General features: G+C 39.6%; 1 protein-coding gene across 2 annotated transcripts in view; it reads right to left on the bottom strand.

Moving 5' to 3' along the window:
* Nucleotides 1-17,638, bottom strand: part of LIN52 (lin-52 DREAM MuvB core complex component) — a 93,492-nt gene extending 75,854 nt beyond the window's left edge. The window contains exons 1-5 of one of the 2 annotated variants that reach the window (XM_079767611.1): nt 17,524-17,638; nt 13,012-13,086; nt 11,524-11,561; nt 8,418-8,484; nt 6,670-6,753 (exon numbers count right to left, since the gene is read on the bottom strand). In XM_079767611.1, the coding sequence (XP_079623737.1) occupies nt 6,670-6,753; nt 8,418-8,484; nt 11,524-11,561; nt 13,012-13,086; nt 17,524-17,554 (295 nt within the window). In that variant the 5' untranslated portion in view covers nt 17,555-17,638. Of the gene's footprint in view, nt 1-2,622; nt 6,754-8,417; nt 8,485-11,523; nt 11,562-13,011; nt 13,087-17,523 lie in introns of those variants that run through there. The other variant, XM_079767610.1, reaches the window with a different exon arrangement.
* Nucleotides 17,639-17,795: the final 157 nt, after the last annotated feature.

Genomic DNA, 17,795 nt, shown 5'->3' with positions numbered 1-17,795 from the left:
AGGATCAAATGAGATGAGGCATTGTAAAACACTTCACAGACATTTGGTTAAAGTGTAAAATATTTCCACCTGGCTATAAAGCAAGTCGTGTTCCTGGGCTGAAGAAACTTCAAGGAGGCTAGCTGCTAGGGAGAGGGGAAGCTGGGCATTGCCACAGGACGTCATTACCCTGACAGATACTTAGCATATTAGCCTTTTATATATATAGATAGATTATGTATAAAAGAATATTGTAAAAATTAAGTTACGGAATTTTTATTAAAATGTTTCTTACATACCATTATATTGGCTGGGCCGCAAAAATATGCATTGTGGGCCACATGCAGCCTGCGGCCCGCATGTTTAACATGCTTGGTATAGAGGATTTTGAATGCCATGCAAAGGAATCTGAATTTTATCATATGGGTAATGAAGTACTGCTAATGACTTATGAGCAAAGGACAAACTGAAGAAATGATACTTCAGAAAAATTAATCTGGTAGTGGCAAACAAGAGAGACTGGGATGAGGTAGTTGAGAGGCAGGCAATAAGAAGTGACTACACCAATAAGAAGTGACTACAACAGTTCCAGTACAAAACAGAAAGGACACTGAGCTCAGATGAAAGTAACAGAAATGGAATTCTTTATACGGTAAGGCAGTTTACAATTTTTTGTATTTCTATATATATCATGAGAATTTCATGTAAATTAACTGCCCAAATCAAGCCAAGAGGCCCCTATACAAAAAATTATTGCATTCCCAAATCTGCACACCAAAAGGGTTATGAGACATAATCATGTACCAAATCAAAGGGCAGGGTTTGCCTTTCAAAAGACACAATCTAGTTATTATCAGCCCAAGAAGGTTCACATTATTTCTATACTAACATTTAACAATGCTCTAGAGAAGTGACAAACAATCATGTTTTAAGGACAAATATTTTTTGCATCTTTTTGCTTTCCATCATCTTTATCAGTGCAGATATTTGCATGAAAACAGGATAACTGGTCCTGGGGGATTCATCAGTTCCTATTGCTTATTTTTCATCCATGTCATCCTCTCAATTAATGTAGAAAAGAGGATTGAGACATCGAAATACCAGATTAGGGCATCAAGTAAATGTCAACCTCTAGAGTAGATGAATAATCTATAAGGACAAAAAAAAAATCTTGTTTTTATGCAAATACACTATACACAATAAAACAAAGAGAGTCTATACCCAAGAAGTCTGATCCATATCAATGTAATTCTTTCTAAGTCTAAATATAAAATCTATATTCTAAATATGTCAACTAATTCCTTATGATCAAAGCAAATGACAATCGGTTGCAAATCACTGCTACAGAAGTTTAAATGAGACTGAATTTTGAACTAGAAAATAATTTTGAAAAATCTCAGCTGTGCTCATGGGACTTATCTGGCAGAAATGAGCATTTCTGTTGCATAGTTTTGGTTCAGTGCATAAGGTGGCTGATTAGTTGACTTTAAATCTCCCCACCTACAAAGCCTTAAGTTTTAGAAATACCCTTAACAGTAATAATGATTTTAACTGTGTGAATTAAAAACTAAAACTAGAACAAACCAAACCAAGTTTCTGATTCAGTGGAAAGCCATTAAAATTGACTTTATTGATGCTTAGGGAACTGATTCATTCTAAAAACTGATAAAGAGAAAGAATAATTTTTTCAGTAAAAATAGCTTTCAAGGTAATAATAAACAGCTACTAAAATAAAGACCATCATAGAAAAATTCTAGCTAGTAAAATGAAATGACAGAATTAGAATATTATCATTTTGAAACCTATAATAAAATAGTGGACTTAGGCAGTTATCAAAGGTTGCTAAAACTCTGATGCAATGCTAATGGCGAATTTTACAATGAATAATAAATCAGGCTAACAATATCTTTACCAAATAATTAACCTTAATATCACAAAGAGAGACAGACATTATATACCTTCTGATAAATGTATACAATACTTATGAAATACTAGTAGCCCGTTTGCACGAAGATTCGTGCAATAGACCTTCATTCACCTGGCTGCCTGCACCAGTTTTCTGCCGGCACCAGGGACCCAGGCCTTGGCTGTGGCCACCGCCTTCTGCCTTTTTCAGGGTCGGGGCTTGGCCCCAGGCGGTGGCATTGGGCTGGGCGGCACCCAACATCCTTGCTAAGGATCGCAGGAGCCGACCCCCAGTGGTTTCCTGCGATCCGTGCAGGCTGCCCACTGGTGCCCAAGGCCGGGAAAGCCTCCGCCCCAGGCTTTCCCGGCCTTGGGCTCGCCGCACCCAGCGTCCCTGCTACCGATCACAGGAGCCGACCCCCAGTGGTTTCCTGCGATCGGTGCAGGCTCCCCGCTGGTGCCCAAGGCCCAGAAAGCCTCGGCCCCTGGGACCCCCAGAAGCGGCGGGAGGGGCCCAGCCACGCCCCCCCGGGTGGCCGATAGCCCTCCGGGACCCCCGGGAGGGGCGGAAGGGGCAGGGCCACGCCCCCCCAGGTGGCCGATCAACCCCGGGACCCCAGGGAGGGGCGGGAGGGGCCCTGACAGCCCCCCTAGGTGGCCGATCGCCCCAGGCACCCCCGGGAGCGGCGGCATGGGCCCGGCCATGCCCCCCCACCCCCCGGGTGCCGATCGCTTCAGGCACTCCCGGGAGCAGCGGCATGGGTCCGGCCACGCCCCCCCGGGGTGCCGATGGGCCCGGCCACGCCCCCCCCAGGGTGCCGATCGCCCCAGGCACCCCGGGGAGCGGCGGCATGGGCCCGGCCACTGGGCACCGCCATCTTGATCTTCTCAACGGCGGATATGCCACCCGGAGTCCCGCCCCCAGCCTCCTGCCGGCCAATCGTGGGCATAGCGGAGGTGCGGTCAATTTGCATGTTTCTCTATTATAAGGTAAGATTCTTGCCAAAATAAAAACCAAGCCTGTATCTATCTATGCACTACCATAGGGACGGTAAGCAACAAAATCTAGAATATGGAAAATGCTACTGAACAAATAACTAGGTTTAATAAATGACAAGGGAAAATAAAAGGGAGGAGGAACTATGACAGATTAAAAGAGACTTAAGCCTGGCTGGTGTGGCTCATTGGTTGAATATTGACCTATGAACCAGGAGGTCACAGTTTGATTTTCAGGTTGTGGGCTCAATCACAAGTAGGGGGTGTGCAGGAGGCAGCTAATTGATGATTCTCTCTCATCACTGATGTTTCTATTTCCCTCTCCCTTCCTCTCTCTGAAATCAGTAAAAACATATTTTAAAATAGTAATAAAAAAATAAATAAAAGAACCCGGCTGGCATGGCTCAGTGGTTGAGCACTGACCTATGAACTAGGAGGTCAGGGCACATGCCAGGGTTGCAGGCTCAATCCCCAGTGTAGGGCATCCAGGAAGCAGCCGATCAATGATTCTCTCTCATCATTGATGTTTCTATCTCTCTCTTCATCTCCCTTCCTCTCTTTGAAATCAATAAAAACTATTTTAAAAATAAATGAATAAATAAATAAGAGAGACTTAAGAGACATAGCCACCAAATATGGTATATGAACCTTAGTTAGATACTGATTTAAACAAGCTAACTGTATAAAAGCAATTATGAGTCAACCAGGGAAATCTGAATCTTAATTGGGTATTTGATGATATTAAGCAAGTTTGCTAAAAAAATTTTAGGCATAATAATGGGATTGCAGTTACATTAAAGAAAGAAAGACAGAAAGAAAGGAAGGGAGGGAGGGAAGGTCCTTGTCTTTTGAAATCACATGTGAAGTTATTTGACAATAAGGTAATCTGATGCCTGAGAATTGCTTTAAAAGAATCATGGGAGGTTGATATAAGTAAAACAGATTGCCCATGTTGCCTATTAAAGCCAGATATGAGTACATGAGGTCACTATTTTAGTCTCTCTACCTTGGTATATGTTTAAAATTTTCCATAATTAAAAGTAGTGAAAAACCCCCACACCAACTCACTTCATTATCTTTCTCAGTAGGAAAGCAGAAAAACTATTCAGAGAAAATATAGCAATTTCAACTATAACTAACCAGAGATAACATTATCAATCAATATATTCGATGATATAGCATCTTCTTGATACACTGAGCATAAAATTTATTTTATAAAAAATTTGACACGGAGAGATAAAGGATTGATCATTATTATTATTACAGCATTTATTATCCAGAGCTAGAAAGAGAATCAATTTCTATATTATACAAGCCTTGCATTCATGAATTTAATAATCAACGATTTGCTTTTTCATTATAAACCCTGGAGGTCTATGACATATCTGGTAATTAGTAATTTTACCAAGACATAAACTTCAACCACAAGAAATACACAGTACATAGAGAAGTTAGGTCACAATGAGTGAACCTAGCAGAGCACCTAGCAACCATATCTCAAAGCAGTTTGTTGTTCTCTGCTTCTTGATTCACAAAGTGATTCAAAAATGTTTTCTTGGTAAAAAAAGAAAAACAGAGCCAATGTTAATCACAATAATGGAAACAAAGAAAAGATAAAGAGGGCTAAAGAAGTGATGACTATCAGTCAAAAACCATAGGCTCTAAATTAAATTTTAAAGTTAAATGTTGAATTTGGAAGTAACTTAAATCAATGATGCATAAAAACCCACCATATGCTCTGTAAACAAGAAAAATAATTTATGAAACATTTTAGAATTGCTCTAATCCATCCTCTAATCAGTACAAAACTTGCATTTTTGAAGAAAATTATCCTATATAATAAAAGGCTGCCGAAACCAGTTTGGCTCAGTGGACAGAGCGTCGGCCTGCAGATTGAAAGGTCTCAGGTTCGATTCCGGTCAAGAGCATGTACCTTGGTTGCAGGCACATCCCCAGTAGGGGGTGTGCAAGAGGCAGCTGATTGATGTTTCTCTCTCATCGATGTTTCTAACTCTCTATCCCTCTCTCTTCCTCTCTGTAAAAAAATCAATAAAATATATAAAAATAAAAAATAAATTAAAAATAAATAAAAGGATAATGTGCAAATTGACCAAACAGTGGAACGACCTATTGCTATGATGTGCACTGACCACCGAAGGGCAGGTGCTCAACACAGAAACTGCCCCCTGGGGGTCAGTGCGCTCCCACAGAGGGAGTGCCACTCAGCCAGAAGCCGGCTGACAGCTGACGAGTGCAGCGGTGGTAGCTTAGACCCATGGGGAACGGGCCTAAGCCAACAGTCGGACATCCTCCAAGGGCTCCCAGACTGCAAAAGGGCGCAGGCCAGGCTGAGGGACCCTCCCCCACCTCAAGTGCACGAATGTTGTGCACCGGGCCTCTAGTAAACTGTAATAGCCTCTCAGAACTATGAATTTATGAAGGTCTCAAGAGGTACCTACTGAGAACAAAGTTCTAACCACTCTATTTATGTTGAATATCTCTTTCAATTACAAAGTGAAAATTTTCTACAATTCCTTTTCTAATTTTAAAATGAATACAATATAGGAAGAGATATAATTTATCTATCTATTTATATAAAAGCCTAAGTGACTGAACGACCGATCACTATGACGCAAACTGACCACCAGGGGGCAGACTCTCAACGCAGGAGCTGCCTCCTGGTGGTCAGTGCACTCCCACAGCCAACCTCCCATGGCCCGTATAGGCCCCTATCAGCCCGATCACCGGCCAGGCCGAGGGACCCCACCCGTGTATGAATTCGTGCACCAGGCCTCTAGTAAAGAAATAATTTTAAACTAAAATAATGAAGAACAGATAGGAATAGTAAGATCTTTATTTAATTTATTTTTTTAATGTATTTTACTGATTTCAGAGAGGAAGGGAGAGGGAGAGTGATAGGAACATCAATGATGAGAATCAATGATCAGCTGCTTCCTACACACCCCTACTGGGGATCAAGCCTGCAACCCAGCATGTGCCCTGATGGGAATCAAACCATGACCACCCAGTTCATACATCAATGCTCAACCAGTGAGTAACACTGGCCGGGCAAGTGAGATCTTTTAGAACCATGCTCAAGGTACAGATTATGTTTTTGGTCTGCTATCTATCCCGTCCTTTGAGGAATCAATTGTTCTCTCTCATTCTGTGTAATTTGATTTAGACTAAGCCTTTCAATCTGTGTCTGCACCTAGGACCCAGGCCTGATCTATCAGAGTGCTCCATGCTACCTGGCTAAAGGACTGGTTGCAGGGTAGGTATGTGAGCCAAGATGGAACAGTCAGAGTCCTCCCAGGACCTTTCTTTTGGAATGTTCAGAAAAGATGTTCTTTCTTTGGGGACTATGAAATTTAAAGACATAAATTAGAGCTCATTTTGGCCACTTGTCCCAGTTCTAGGAAAAAGCTATCTGCAGCAGCAGAGAATAAGACTAATGCATGAGTGAAACAAAGTCTTGAGATGTAAAACAAAAGCAATTTTGTTTTATGTGAACTAATAAAGTTCTTCTTTTGCTTAAGCTAGTATGATTGGACATTCTATCACTTAAAACTGAAAGAATTTCCAATATATTTTTACTGTACAGAGAAAAATAAATGTCCCCTAGTAAACTCAGTAATTATTCCAGCATACTCTATCATAAAAGGCACATTTTAGATTATAACAACATCTTACCTTCATAAAATGTTATACAGACATCTGTATTACAGCTAGAGCTCATCATGAAATATACAACAGGCAACCCTGAATTAATGTGATCTGGGTACTCACACTCATCTAGCCCCAGCTGATAGGCCAGGTTCTGTAGGCCTCGTACCTTCTCCATCAAATTAGCTGTGGTGAGGCTCCCCAGTTCTGAAATAGAATCATTTATTTCAATACCATTTCTATCCACTGTTCTCTAATAACAACTCATTTGAGATGGAAATCATTCTTATACAAAATTTTAAGCTTTAATTTTTATCAAATAAGAACATAAACCCATTTCTTTTCTCCTCCAACCATCCCCCCGGCACCCCCCAACACACACACACTTGAATTTTTCCCACTAATGCAAAATTGAGCTTACCCAATATGAGGAGTTAGCAAATTATGTTTTATCTTAAGGATCCTTTAACAACATTCATTTTGTCTATCATACAAAATGAATTCACAATGCAAGTATCAAACCTTGTGACTCCACATAGCATTGAGAAAGCCTATAGACAGATCTGTCTTGAAAAATGGACACTTAACTCCACTGTCTTTTATTAGTCCTTATTATTTCAATTAATAAAACAGTGACAAAACATGTACTGTTCCCCCATTTCCCTAAGTTTAGAAAACAAAAACTAAATATTAACTCAAACTTTCCATTCAAATCAAATACCTATAAAAAATTTTAAGTTTACTAGGTAAAAAGACAGTATACTTAAAAAACAACAATTTACTTTCCCAGATTTTCATTTAAATAGCATAGCACAAAATTCCTTTTAGGTTTAAGATACAGGTCAATTCATATGATACATTATGCTATATCTCTCATTAAAAATTTAAAGTTTCCTTAGAAAATGCATATTGATGGCATATAAATGTCTGTTTGGAACATTAGAACAATGAACCTGAAATGCCCTTGAGACTTAATACTTCCAGGGCTGGAGGAGGGGAACCTGCATTTAAGCATTTCATGCAGAACAATGAATTACCTTTGAAATCAAATAAAGGTGTTTTTTTCTCCCACCTATCATCAATATCTGGCATAAGCAGTAGACTTTCTTGATCTGTTCAGCTGCTTAAATAGCTCAAGCATCCAATTTTTACCTTCATTTCAGTCTATTACTTCACAATCATCATGAATCTTATCATCGGAGGATGATTAAAAAATAAATAAATAAAGCAGAGCAAAAATCAAGGAAAATTAATGTTTTTTAATTTAAATTTCCACTTGTGGTTCAGTTCCAAGTCATTTATCAAACAACAATAATCACTACTTATAGTATTCTTTATTGGAGTAATTGATTGGAAAGAATAAAATAAGACAGGTCTTACCTATGAAGGGATTGTCAATTAATAGTACTGACAACAACATATAGCAGTAAAGCCTAAATAAGCATTTAGTGGTAAGAGACAAGACTTAAAATAAGAGTTTAAATTTTTTCACTCTAACAAATCTTGGTTAAGTTAACCCTTTGAACCTTAGATATCATCATACCTATCTCACAGGACCTTTATGAGAAATGAGAAAATTTATGCGAGAGCTTTTAGTTAACTGTAAGCATTATACAAAACAAAAGTATATTAAAGGACTTTACCAGCAGATAAAATCATTATGAGCAGGTCTTAAATTAGAAGGATTGCTACACATGGAAAAGTTAAGAAAGGCATTTAGACATGAAGAACTATTAATAAGGATAGTTAGGTAGGCAGTTTGAGTGAGCTAAGAATACTTTCAAGGGAACAGTCAGAGAAAAACTAGGAAGGTGGTCTGTGGGAGAGCATAAATATCAAGTTAAAAGCTAGAAGTCACCAGCATAGCTTACCTTTCAACATGTCGAAGTCATCACGTTCTATTTCAGCCATCCATTTGGGTGGCGAGCTAGTAATAGGCTGTCAAAAAATAAGAATATATCCACTCAGTTACATACAAAGTGTGAAGAGACCCTACTCTTCCTTCTTATAGGTAGCTTGTCACATAGCATTCAGTTTGTGTGAAAATACTGGCAAATTATAATTTCTAAAACCCTGATTTCTCCAGGTTCAGATACGGCCTATAAATAATCACCTTACAAAATAATACTGCTCATCCTTAAAGGTGGTCTCAGAGAAATGATCTTGGAAGAATTAGGTCTGACTATTGTCATTATTTCATGCATAACAGGTTAGTATAGCAATTAAAAGAAATTACTTGAGATTCAGTTCTGGTGAAAACCTCCAACTGAAATGTTTGAAACAATAATCAGTAAGTAATATTTTCTAGCAGAGGAGAAGATTTAAAGAAGAATCAAGAATGAGAAAATCCTCAATTTGCAAGAACACTGTAACGGTCATCACTTGAAATTTCATTTTATAGCAGGTGTTTTAGAAAACTTTAGAATTTTAAGTTATTTTCTCATTTCTGAAAGTGAACTTACAAAATCTGAAAGAGTCCCTTTCTAGAATAGCTTTAGGCAACAGTTTTCAACCCTAGTTTCAACCCTATGATGTAACAACAACAACAAATACAAATGACCTGGCCATACCCTAGATGCAAGGATTAGAATATCAGAGGTGGGGGAAGAGTCCATTGGAGAGGACAGAGCAAGGAACATTACATATGTACTTTTTAAAGGCTCCATAGCTGCATATTGATGATTCTGTTGTGCAGGTAGGAGTACAGGTGAGAAACATTACTTCAGTTTTGAGCCCCCGCCCCTCCTTTAATATATTTTTATTGATTTCAGAGAGAAAGGGAGAGGGAAAGAGATGGAAACATCAATGATGAGAGAGAATCATTGATCGGCGCCTCCTGCATGCCCTACACTGGGGATCGAGCCCGCAACCCAGGCATGTGCCCTTGACTGGAATCAAACCTGGGATCCTTCAGTCCAGAGGCTGATGCTCTATCCATCGAGCCAAACCAGCTAGGGCAAGCCCTTTTCTTTTTTAAAAAAGTAATATTTACTTAGCACTATGCAACAAGCAAAACACTTTACATGCATTATGTCATTTAATTTCCAAATCAACCCTATGAAGTAGGTATTATTACCCTCATTTTACAAATGAAAAAACAAATGTACAGGAAGATTATAAATCACTTGCCTCAGGTCACACAGCTAGTGGACCCAGGATTCAAAATCCATGTAGTATGAGTTCAGAAACCACTACTCTATACTACTTTCCCTAGAAGGCTATTATAGGTCAAATTCACCATTTCTGGAAACAGATTATACAGGGAGATCTTAACCTGGGATCCTGATATGACCCTGGCCCCCTAGAAACAAAACTCAATATGTATGTCCATATTTCTAGGGAAAAGGTATAGATTCTTAATCAGATTTTCAAAAAATACCATACTATAATAAAAGTTATTTAAAAACCACTTATTTATATTTATGATTCAAAAGACTTAGTTGTTACCAGATACAATGAACTAAACTGAAAAGTCGGTATGAATGAGAATGTAAGAAAATTAAATCAGATACTTTCTACTCCATCCACGAGTCAAAAGCTGATCTAGTAATAATAGCTACGTGTATTGTTTATTATGCAAAGTGTTTTAACTTGCATTATGGCATTAAGAATCCTATGAGGTAGTTTTAACTGAGAAAACTAAGGCTCAAAAATTTTAGAAAAGTTGCTGAGGCCACAGATAGTTAAGAAATAGATTCAGGCCCTGGCCAGTGTGGCTCAGTTGGTTGAGCATCGTCTTGTGCACCAAAAGGTCTCCAGTTCGATACCTGGTCAGGGCACATACCCAGGTTGTGGGTTTGATCCCTAGTTGGCGTATATGCAGGAGGCAACTGATCGATGTTTCTCTCTCTCTGTCTCTCAAAATCAATGGAAAATACCCTTGGGTGTGGGTTTGATCCCTAGTTGGGGTATATGCAGGAGGCAACTGATTGATGTTTCTCTCTCTCTGTCTCTCAAAATCAATGGAAAATACCCTTGGGTGAGGATTAACAAAAAAACCAAACAAGCAAAATAAGAGTGTGGATGCCAGTAATCAGACTAACGGGTTCAAAGCCTGATTCTGGCACATGTAGCCTATATCCTTGGGTAACCTACTTACTCTCTCTGTGCCTATATCCTGGTCTGTAAAATGCCTCATATAGTTTTGTGAAGGTTAAGTAATATATGTAAGTGCTTAGAACAGTGCCTGGCACATGGTAAATAAGTGGTAGCTAATATTATAATCATCATATTCTCCTAGTTGTGGGAATATAGAAGAGAACATGTGTACAGCATCTAGCACAATTCCTGCTGCCCTGCAAATAGAAAAGTTGTGGCTTAATGGATTTCTTCCTTAGGTTTCTGATGAGCCACTGAGAAATTTCAGAAATCCTCTAAGGAGGTATATAAGTTAAGGTCATATGCATCACATAACAAAAGAGAAAAGCTTCAAGATCATAGTTTGGGGCCCTAGCTGGTTTGGCTCAATGGATAGAGCATCGATCAGCCTGCAGATTGAAGGGTCCCAGGTTCAATACCGGTCAAGGGCACCTGCCCGGTTGCGCGCTCGATTCCCAGTAGGGGGCTGCAGGAGGCAGCCCATCAATGATTCTCTCTCATCATTGATGTTTCTATCTCTCTCTCCCTCTACCTTCTCTGAAATCAATAAAATAATTTATTTTTAAAAAATCATAGTTTGGGCAAAAAGAATGCTAGCATTACATTAATTATTTCAACTGCTTTTCGTTAAAAGCTTTTAAGCTAAGAAAAGAGGCTAATAGACAAGGTCAAAATGCCAAAATAGAGCATTTGGACAGAGGAAGGCATTATCATCATTTAACATGATAATAATAAAAACAGATTTCCAGGGCTGTAGTTACAAAGTGATTTAAAGACTATGACATTATTTTTGAAAACAAAGAAACAAGAGATATTTGAGCTGTTACCAAGGAGCAAACCATGGTATAAACTTCATTAGGTAATTAAAATATTACTTACACTTTTGAAAGAAGCTGCAAATTCAGCAACACCTGGTACTAAAAAGAAAAGATACAACATTATTTATTCAATTTTAGTGTCCCAGACATAGAAGATTCAAATAATAAGAAAACAGCCTGTCTTCAAAGAGCTACTTTCTGGAAGAGGAAAGAGAGAGTAAATCAATAACTGTAATACTGCTTAAGTTCTCCAAGAAAGATACCAGATGGTATGGTAGGACCCCCAACCCCACTATCACCAGAAAAAAAAAAGGAAATCTAAATCAGTCTGAGGGTGAGGGTGCAGGAAAAGCTTCATCAATTAAACTTTGAAGGATCAGGAATTAGCTAAGTGGGAGGGTGGCAAGATACAATATCTCTTATCAGATAAAAGTTTCAATTTCCTTTGTAGGTACGCTGTTCTGCCAATCCAATTGTTTATTTAAATGCCTTACAGGAAGAATCACATAAAAAAACCAGATATGTAAAAATAAAATGTTCAGCCCTGGCCGGTGTGGCTAAGTGGATAGAGCATCTGCCTGCGGACTGAAGGGTCCCGGGTTCGAATCCCGGTCAAGGGCACATGCCCGGGTTGCAGGCTCCATCCCCAGTAGGGGGCGTGCAGGAGGCAGCCGATCCATGATTCTCTCATCCTGGATGTTTCTCTCTCTCCCTCTCCCTTCCTCTCTGACATCAATAAAATATATAAAATAAATAAATAAATAAATAAATAAATAAATAAATAAAATCTTCAATCTCAGAGAAATACAAACTAAAAATAAAGATCAGTAACATTCAATATCAGCTAGTATGTGAGTAAATGGGCACTCTCATACACAGTCATCCTCTCCCATGTGCCTAGTGCAAGGATATTCATTATCATTAAATTATTTGTAATATCAAAAGTTGGGTATAATTTAGGTTTCCAAATAGGGTATGAAAACATAAACTAAAGTATATTTATACAATGCAATATTTTAAAAGAATTAAGTAACTTTAAACCTACTAACATGGAAGGATCCATTAATAAACTACTACTACTAGGTGGAATAAGTTAAGCTGTAGACCATGTACATATGACCCCATCGTTATACCCCCAAAAAACAAAAAAAAAAAAACCCTCTATATACTTAAAAATATATATTTATTTGCTTATTTAAATAAGTATATAAAAGGTCAAAAGGGTTGTATCAAACTACTAATGGTGATTTTATAAGTGATCAAAGGAGGTGAGGAAATACGTTAAGTATCTATATATATTGTCTGAACTTATTACAGATTTTTTAAAATGATTATCTTTTAAAGGCTCCCCATCATTTCCTAAGTCACAGTGTGTCCTGAAAAAGTAAACAGCTATTCTGAACATTGGACCACAGAATTCATTCTCTTCCCTTTGAAGTAAAATTAAAATTTTAACCATTGCCGTTAAATGATACCTCCTTAAAAATATCCTTCAATGTAGCACTGGTTCTCCTGCATTGATTCTGATATAAAGAAACCAAAAACTTACATTGTTCTGGCCAAAGATCTGGTGAGGCACGATCAAGTTTTTCAAAACTTAATAAAGATGCTTCCAGATCCGTCCCTAGAACAAAATACCCAGATGAGCCAAGAAGACACAAAACATGTTCATTTACATTTTAAAACATTTCAATCTCAAAGAACATAACATACTGGAACATTCACCTGGAAGTCTAGATAGCTGAGTTCTATAATTGCAATTAAATGTTGTAAAAATATATCATTTTCCCTTATCAAACCTCACTTTTCTGATATCTAATGTTTTAGTGGGGTGTCAGAAAAAATGAGTATCAGCAAACCCACCTGCACCTTCACTCATACTCTTAAGACTTTCCTCCAGTTACAATCGAGTGTCCCTGCTCTCAAGACAAACAAACTCCTCTGCTAGGGTTCTGAATTCCATCTTCTCTTGCTCCGTCAAAGATATCATCATGAGTAATAATATCTTTCTTGCACAATCAGTTTCTACCATCTCTACTGCTTCATACTCAACAGCAAGCAAGCCTGCTCTAGAATTTCCCTTCTTTGAAAAAGTTCTTCCTTGACCCCATTATCTCCTTCTCTCAAAAGTTCTTGAGTTATCTATCTTGCTGTCTCTACGTCCTCACCTCACATTCTCTCCTTAACCCATGACAATCAGGCGTCTGTCCCTATATGCATGGAAACTGTTGTTGTCAAGGTTATCTATGACCTATGTTGCTAAATCCAGTGGTCACTTCTCGGTTCTCTCCTTTGTGACCTCCTTGCAGCTTTCACACACTGACCACTGTCCCTGAAACACTCCACCTCCAGCTTCTGTAAAACCACTATGCTGGTCCTTCTCCTTCCTCGCTGACCCCTTTTCCTCAGTCTCCTCTTTCACTGAGGCCCCATCCTAAACTGGCTTCACTCTCCACACCTAAAGTCTCATGAGAAGATCTCATCTAGTCCCATAGCCTTTACCGTGCCAATGACTCCATATTTATATTTCCAGTCCCAGTCTTTCCCTGAACTGCAGTTATGTATCCAACTAATACTTGATATCTCTCTCCATTTTCACATGTGAAAAATCCCTTAATTCTAATATGTTGAAAACCATACTCTCCCAGTCCTCCATGTCTCAAGAAATAGCCCTACCACAAACCCCAGTTCTCAAAAACCCAGATGCCATCCATTCTTTATGACTCTCTTTCCTTCACCCTTCCATAACCAACCATTAGTAAATCCACTAGTTACTATCTCCAAAATACACCTGAAAACCAAATTAATTAACCAAGAAACCATGATTTCTCTCCCGGACGACTTCAATAACCTCTTAACAGGTCTCCCTTTTCCCATTCTTATCCCTTCTCCTCCCTACCCCCAAATCAGCCAGAACTGATTTTTTAAATGCCAATTAGTTCGTCACTCTTCAACTTAAAGGACTTCTTTCCAGCTAAATTCGTAAAATTTGTACCTACCACACCCTATAAAATCCTATATGATCCAGCCTAATTCTTTGACACCATTTCCTCTCTACTCTTGCCTGGGCACACAGTAGATACTGGACATTAACAACAATAGTTAACATGTGTTGAGTACATATTATATGCTCAGTATGCTAACTAGTTGCATAAATCAGTTAATTTAATGACACAAACAGTTTTTAACATTTTCTGAATAAGCCAAATCTTTTGAAATCTGGAAGAAAGAAAAAAAAAAACCTATGGACTTATGGACTCACTCCCTAGAAAGTGTACCTGTATATAAATGTTTTCAACATGAACTTTTCTCTAAATTGAATTTGCCCCCCAAATGTTCTAAGAGAATTTCCAATGGCATTCTAATTGGTCAAGAACTTGACCCTAATAAATTGCCTTAATTAAAGCATCCAAAATGGTAAGAAAGGAAAACTGTGTTACACAAAGTGTCAGTTTTCAAATTCCAAGGAATGTTACCAATGGGAAGTTCAACCATAACAAAAATAAGCGTATTGGGAGTAGGAGCTAATAACCAAGAGGGGTGGCCTTATGAAAACCACAGTTGTGGGCATAACTCAGAATCTGCTGTGAGGTTTACTCTCATATATTAAGTAATTAGATGGCCTTACTTGATTTCAGCTTTCTCCTTTTCAAAAAAGTCCCAGCAAATTTAGCATTAAAAAGACAAATGAGGTCCTGGCCGGGAATCTCAGTTGGTTAGAGCATTGTCCAGATATGCCAAGGTTTCGATCCCCAGCCAGGGAACACACAAGATTCAACAAATGAATACATAAATAAGCGGAACAACAAATTAATGTTTCTCTCTCTCTTTCTTTTCCATCCCTCCCTCCCTCTCTCTGAAATCACTCAATTAAAAAAAGACAAATGAGTATATGACCTAATCTTTTTCAAATCAACATTATTTGAATTAAATTTTAAAGACAAGGACAGGTAGAACATTAAAAATAGAAGTGAGAGAGCTAAGCAATGGAATATTTTAGGATTATATACTTATTTAGAAACTGAATTTAAGTTCAAAGTGCTCCACTTGATTTTGTCAGATTAAAAAAAAGATTAGGTGGAGAAGTGAAACTTTGTAAAAGATGAAACTGAAAATTTTTACAAATAAAGAGTGCAAAGAGTAGCAATGGAGATGGCTAAAAGATCAAAGGAAGAAATATATAATGTTTCCAATACTTTTCCTGGTTCAAGAAAGGAGAAAAAAAAAGAGAGAGAAGACCAGGCAAAATCAAATACAAGGAATACAGCTCTAAAACCTCCAAAACTTAGAAATCTAAAAATAACCTCATAATAAACTAAAATTTTAACAGAAATTACTTCTTCTATCACTTGGCTTTTTTAAAAACTGTGGTAAAATACACATAATGAAATTTACCATTTTAACCATTTGTAAGTGTACAGTTCAGTGGCATTAAGTACATTCACAATGTTGTGCAACCATTATCACAATCCATCTCCAGAACTTTTTCACCTTCCCAAACTGAAACTCAGTGCCCACTAAACAATAATTCCCCGTTCCCTTGGCTGACTATTTAAATGTCACCCCCACTCGTTTCTTTTTCCTGGCAAGAGAAGGACATTTTACCCACAGGGTACCCAGGCAAGGGAAGGAATCTCTGTTGACTCTGAACCCATAATTTCTTTTTTTTTTAATATATTTTTTATTGATTTCAGAGAGGAAAGGAGAGATAAAAACATCAATGATGAGAGAGAATCATTGACTGGCTGCCTCTTGCATGTCCCACACTGGGGATCCAGCCCACAACCCGGGCATGTGCCCTGACCAGGAATCAAACCGTGACCTCCTGGTTCATAGGTGGACGCTCAACCACTGAGCCACTGTGGCCGCGATGAACACCCATAGTTTCTTACACAGTTTACCTGCACTCAAAAAATTTAAGACTCGGTTTAACTTGAAACTTCGGCCAAAGTAACATTCTTTCAACTATGAACAAGACAGATCTAGAATTTATAGTCCTGTGTGAAAGCGGCAAAGTGAACAGAATAACTATGCTGACAGCGAAGGCACTGGGATAGTGAACCATGGTGAAGAGGGGCATATCCAGATGTTCTGGGAAAGCCTCTCTGGGAGGTGACATCTAAATTAAGACCTAAAACTGCAAGAATTTACATGTCTGATTAATCTTTTCCTCTCCCAAAGCGCCTAGCATTTATGCCCTACATGTCGTCTGTACAGCGTTCTTGGCCTCAATTTCCTCATTCCTGAAATGAACTGCCAAGATTCCTTCCAAACACAAAATGTGTTGGTTTGAGGAGGGTAAACTACGTATCAGTGAAACGGACGTGGGGGCAGTAGAAGCAAAAAATTGAGTGCAGAAATGACTGCAAGACCCTAACTCTCCAAAGCAGGATCGAGCGCAAAAGCACATGGGCATACCATACCAACATAACTTAGCTGCTGAGATGACTTGCACCTTAAGACAATATACAAGCAGACATCGTTCACTCAGCCTGAGGAAACATACAGCGGAAGCAAGAGAGACGGGGTCGTGTACCAAACTACACTAAAAAGCTCAATTCTCATTTTCCTTGGGACCCGCTTGGCGCGGGGCCGGGAAGGTCCCCCGCTCCTCTAGCTGCCAGGACAACGGTACCAATCTGGGGAGAAAGAGGATGAGGTCAGCCACCAATCCCAGCTACGGTTGGAGGGAATAGTTCCAGACGACCAAAGATTAAGAGAGCCAACCCTTGCATGGGGCGCCCCAGAAGAAAGCTACAATAAGGCACCTCCTTTCCCCCAGCTGTATCTCCGCCGCCGCCCTCCGTGAAGCTGAGGCTAAGGGAGCGGCGGGGCCCGGGATGGGTCTCTCTCGCGGGTGCCCCCCTCCACCCGTCTGGTACTCGGCGGGGGAAACTGAGCTCCTCCGGAGCACCTGTGAAGAATCGGCGAAGCTGAAGACGCACCCGCATCCCAAGGAAGAGAAGTGGAAGGGGGAAAGAGAGGAGCCCACGTTCGACCGGCAGATGGTGAGCGGAAGTTGCCAGGGGAGCAGGCGAAGGATCTCTAAGCCGGCTCTTACCCTCTGTGGGAGACGCCATCTTCCAACCCATGTCACGTGACGCGACCAACCGTCGGCGGGAAAGCTGGGACCCACAAGCCCCGCCCCCGAAGAGAAACCCTATCCCCCACGCCCAGGCCCCATCTCCTTTGCCCCGTAAAGGGAAATCTTTGCCTAACCCCGCCCCACCGCTGGCCACACCCCCTCACGCACTGGAGGAGGTGGAGCGCCTGCAAATTCTAGGAAGGCTTTATTTACTTCCTCAGTGAGGGGGCGGGGCCGCGGTCGTCCCT

Source organism: Cnephaeus nilssonii (genome assembly GCF_951640355.1).
Source record: "Cnephaeus nilssonii genome assembly, chromosome: 4".
Lineage (NCBI taxonomy): Eukaryota > Metazoa > Chordata > Mammalia > Chiroptera > Vespertilionidae > Cnephaeus > Cnephaeus nilssonii.
Note: the sequence above shows the minus strand (reverse complement) of the source record. Positions and strands in the feature narration are given on the sequence as shown.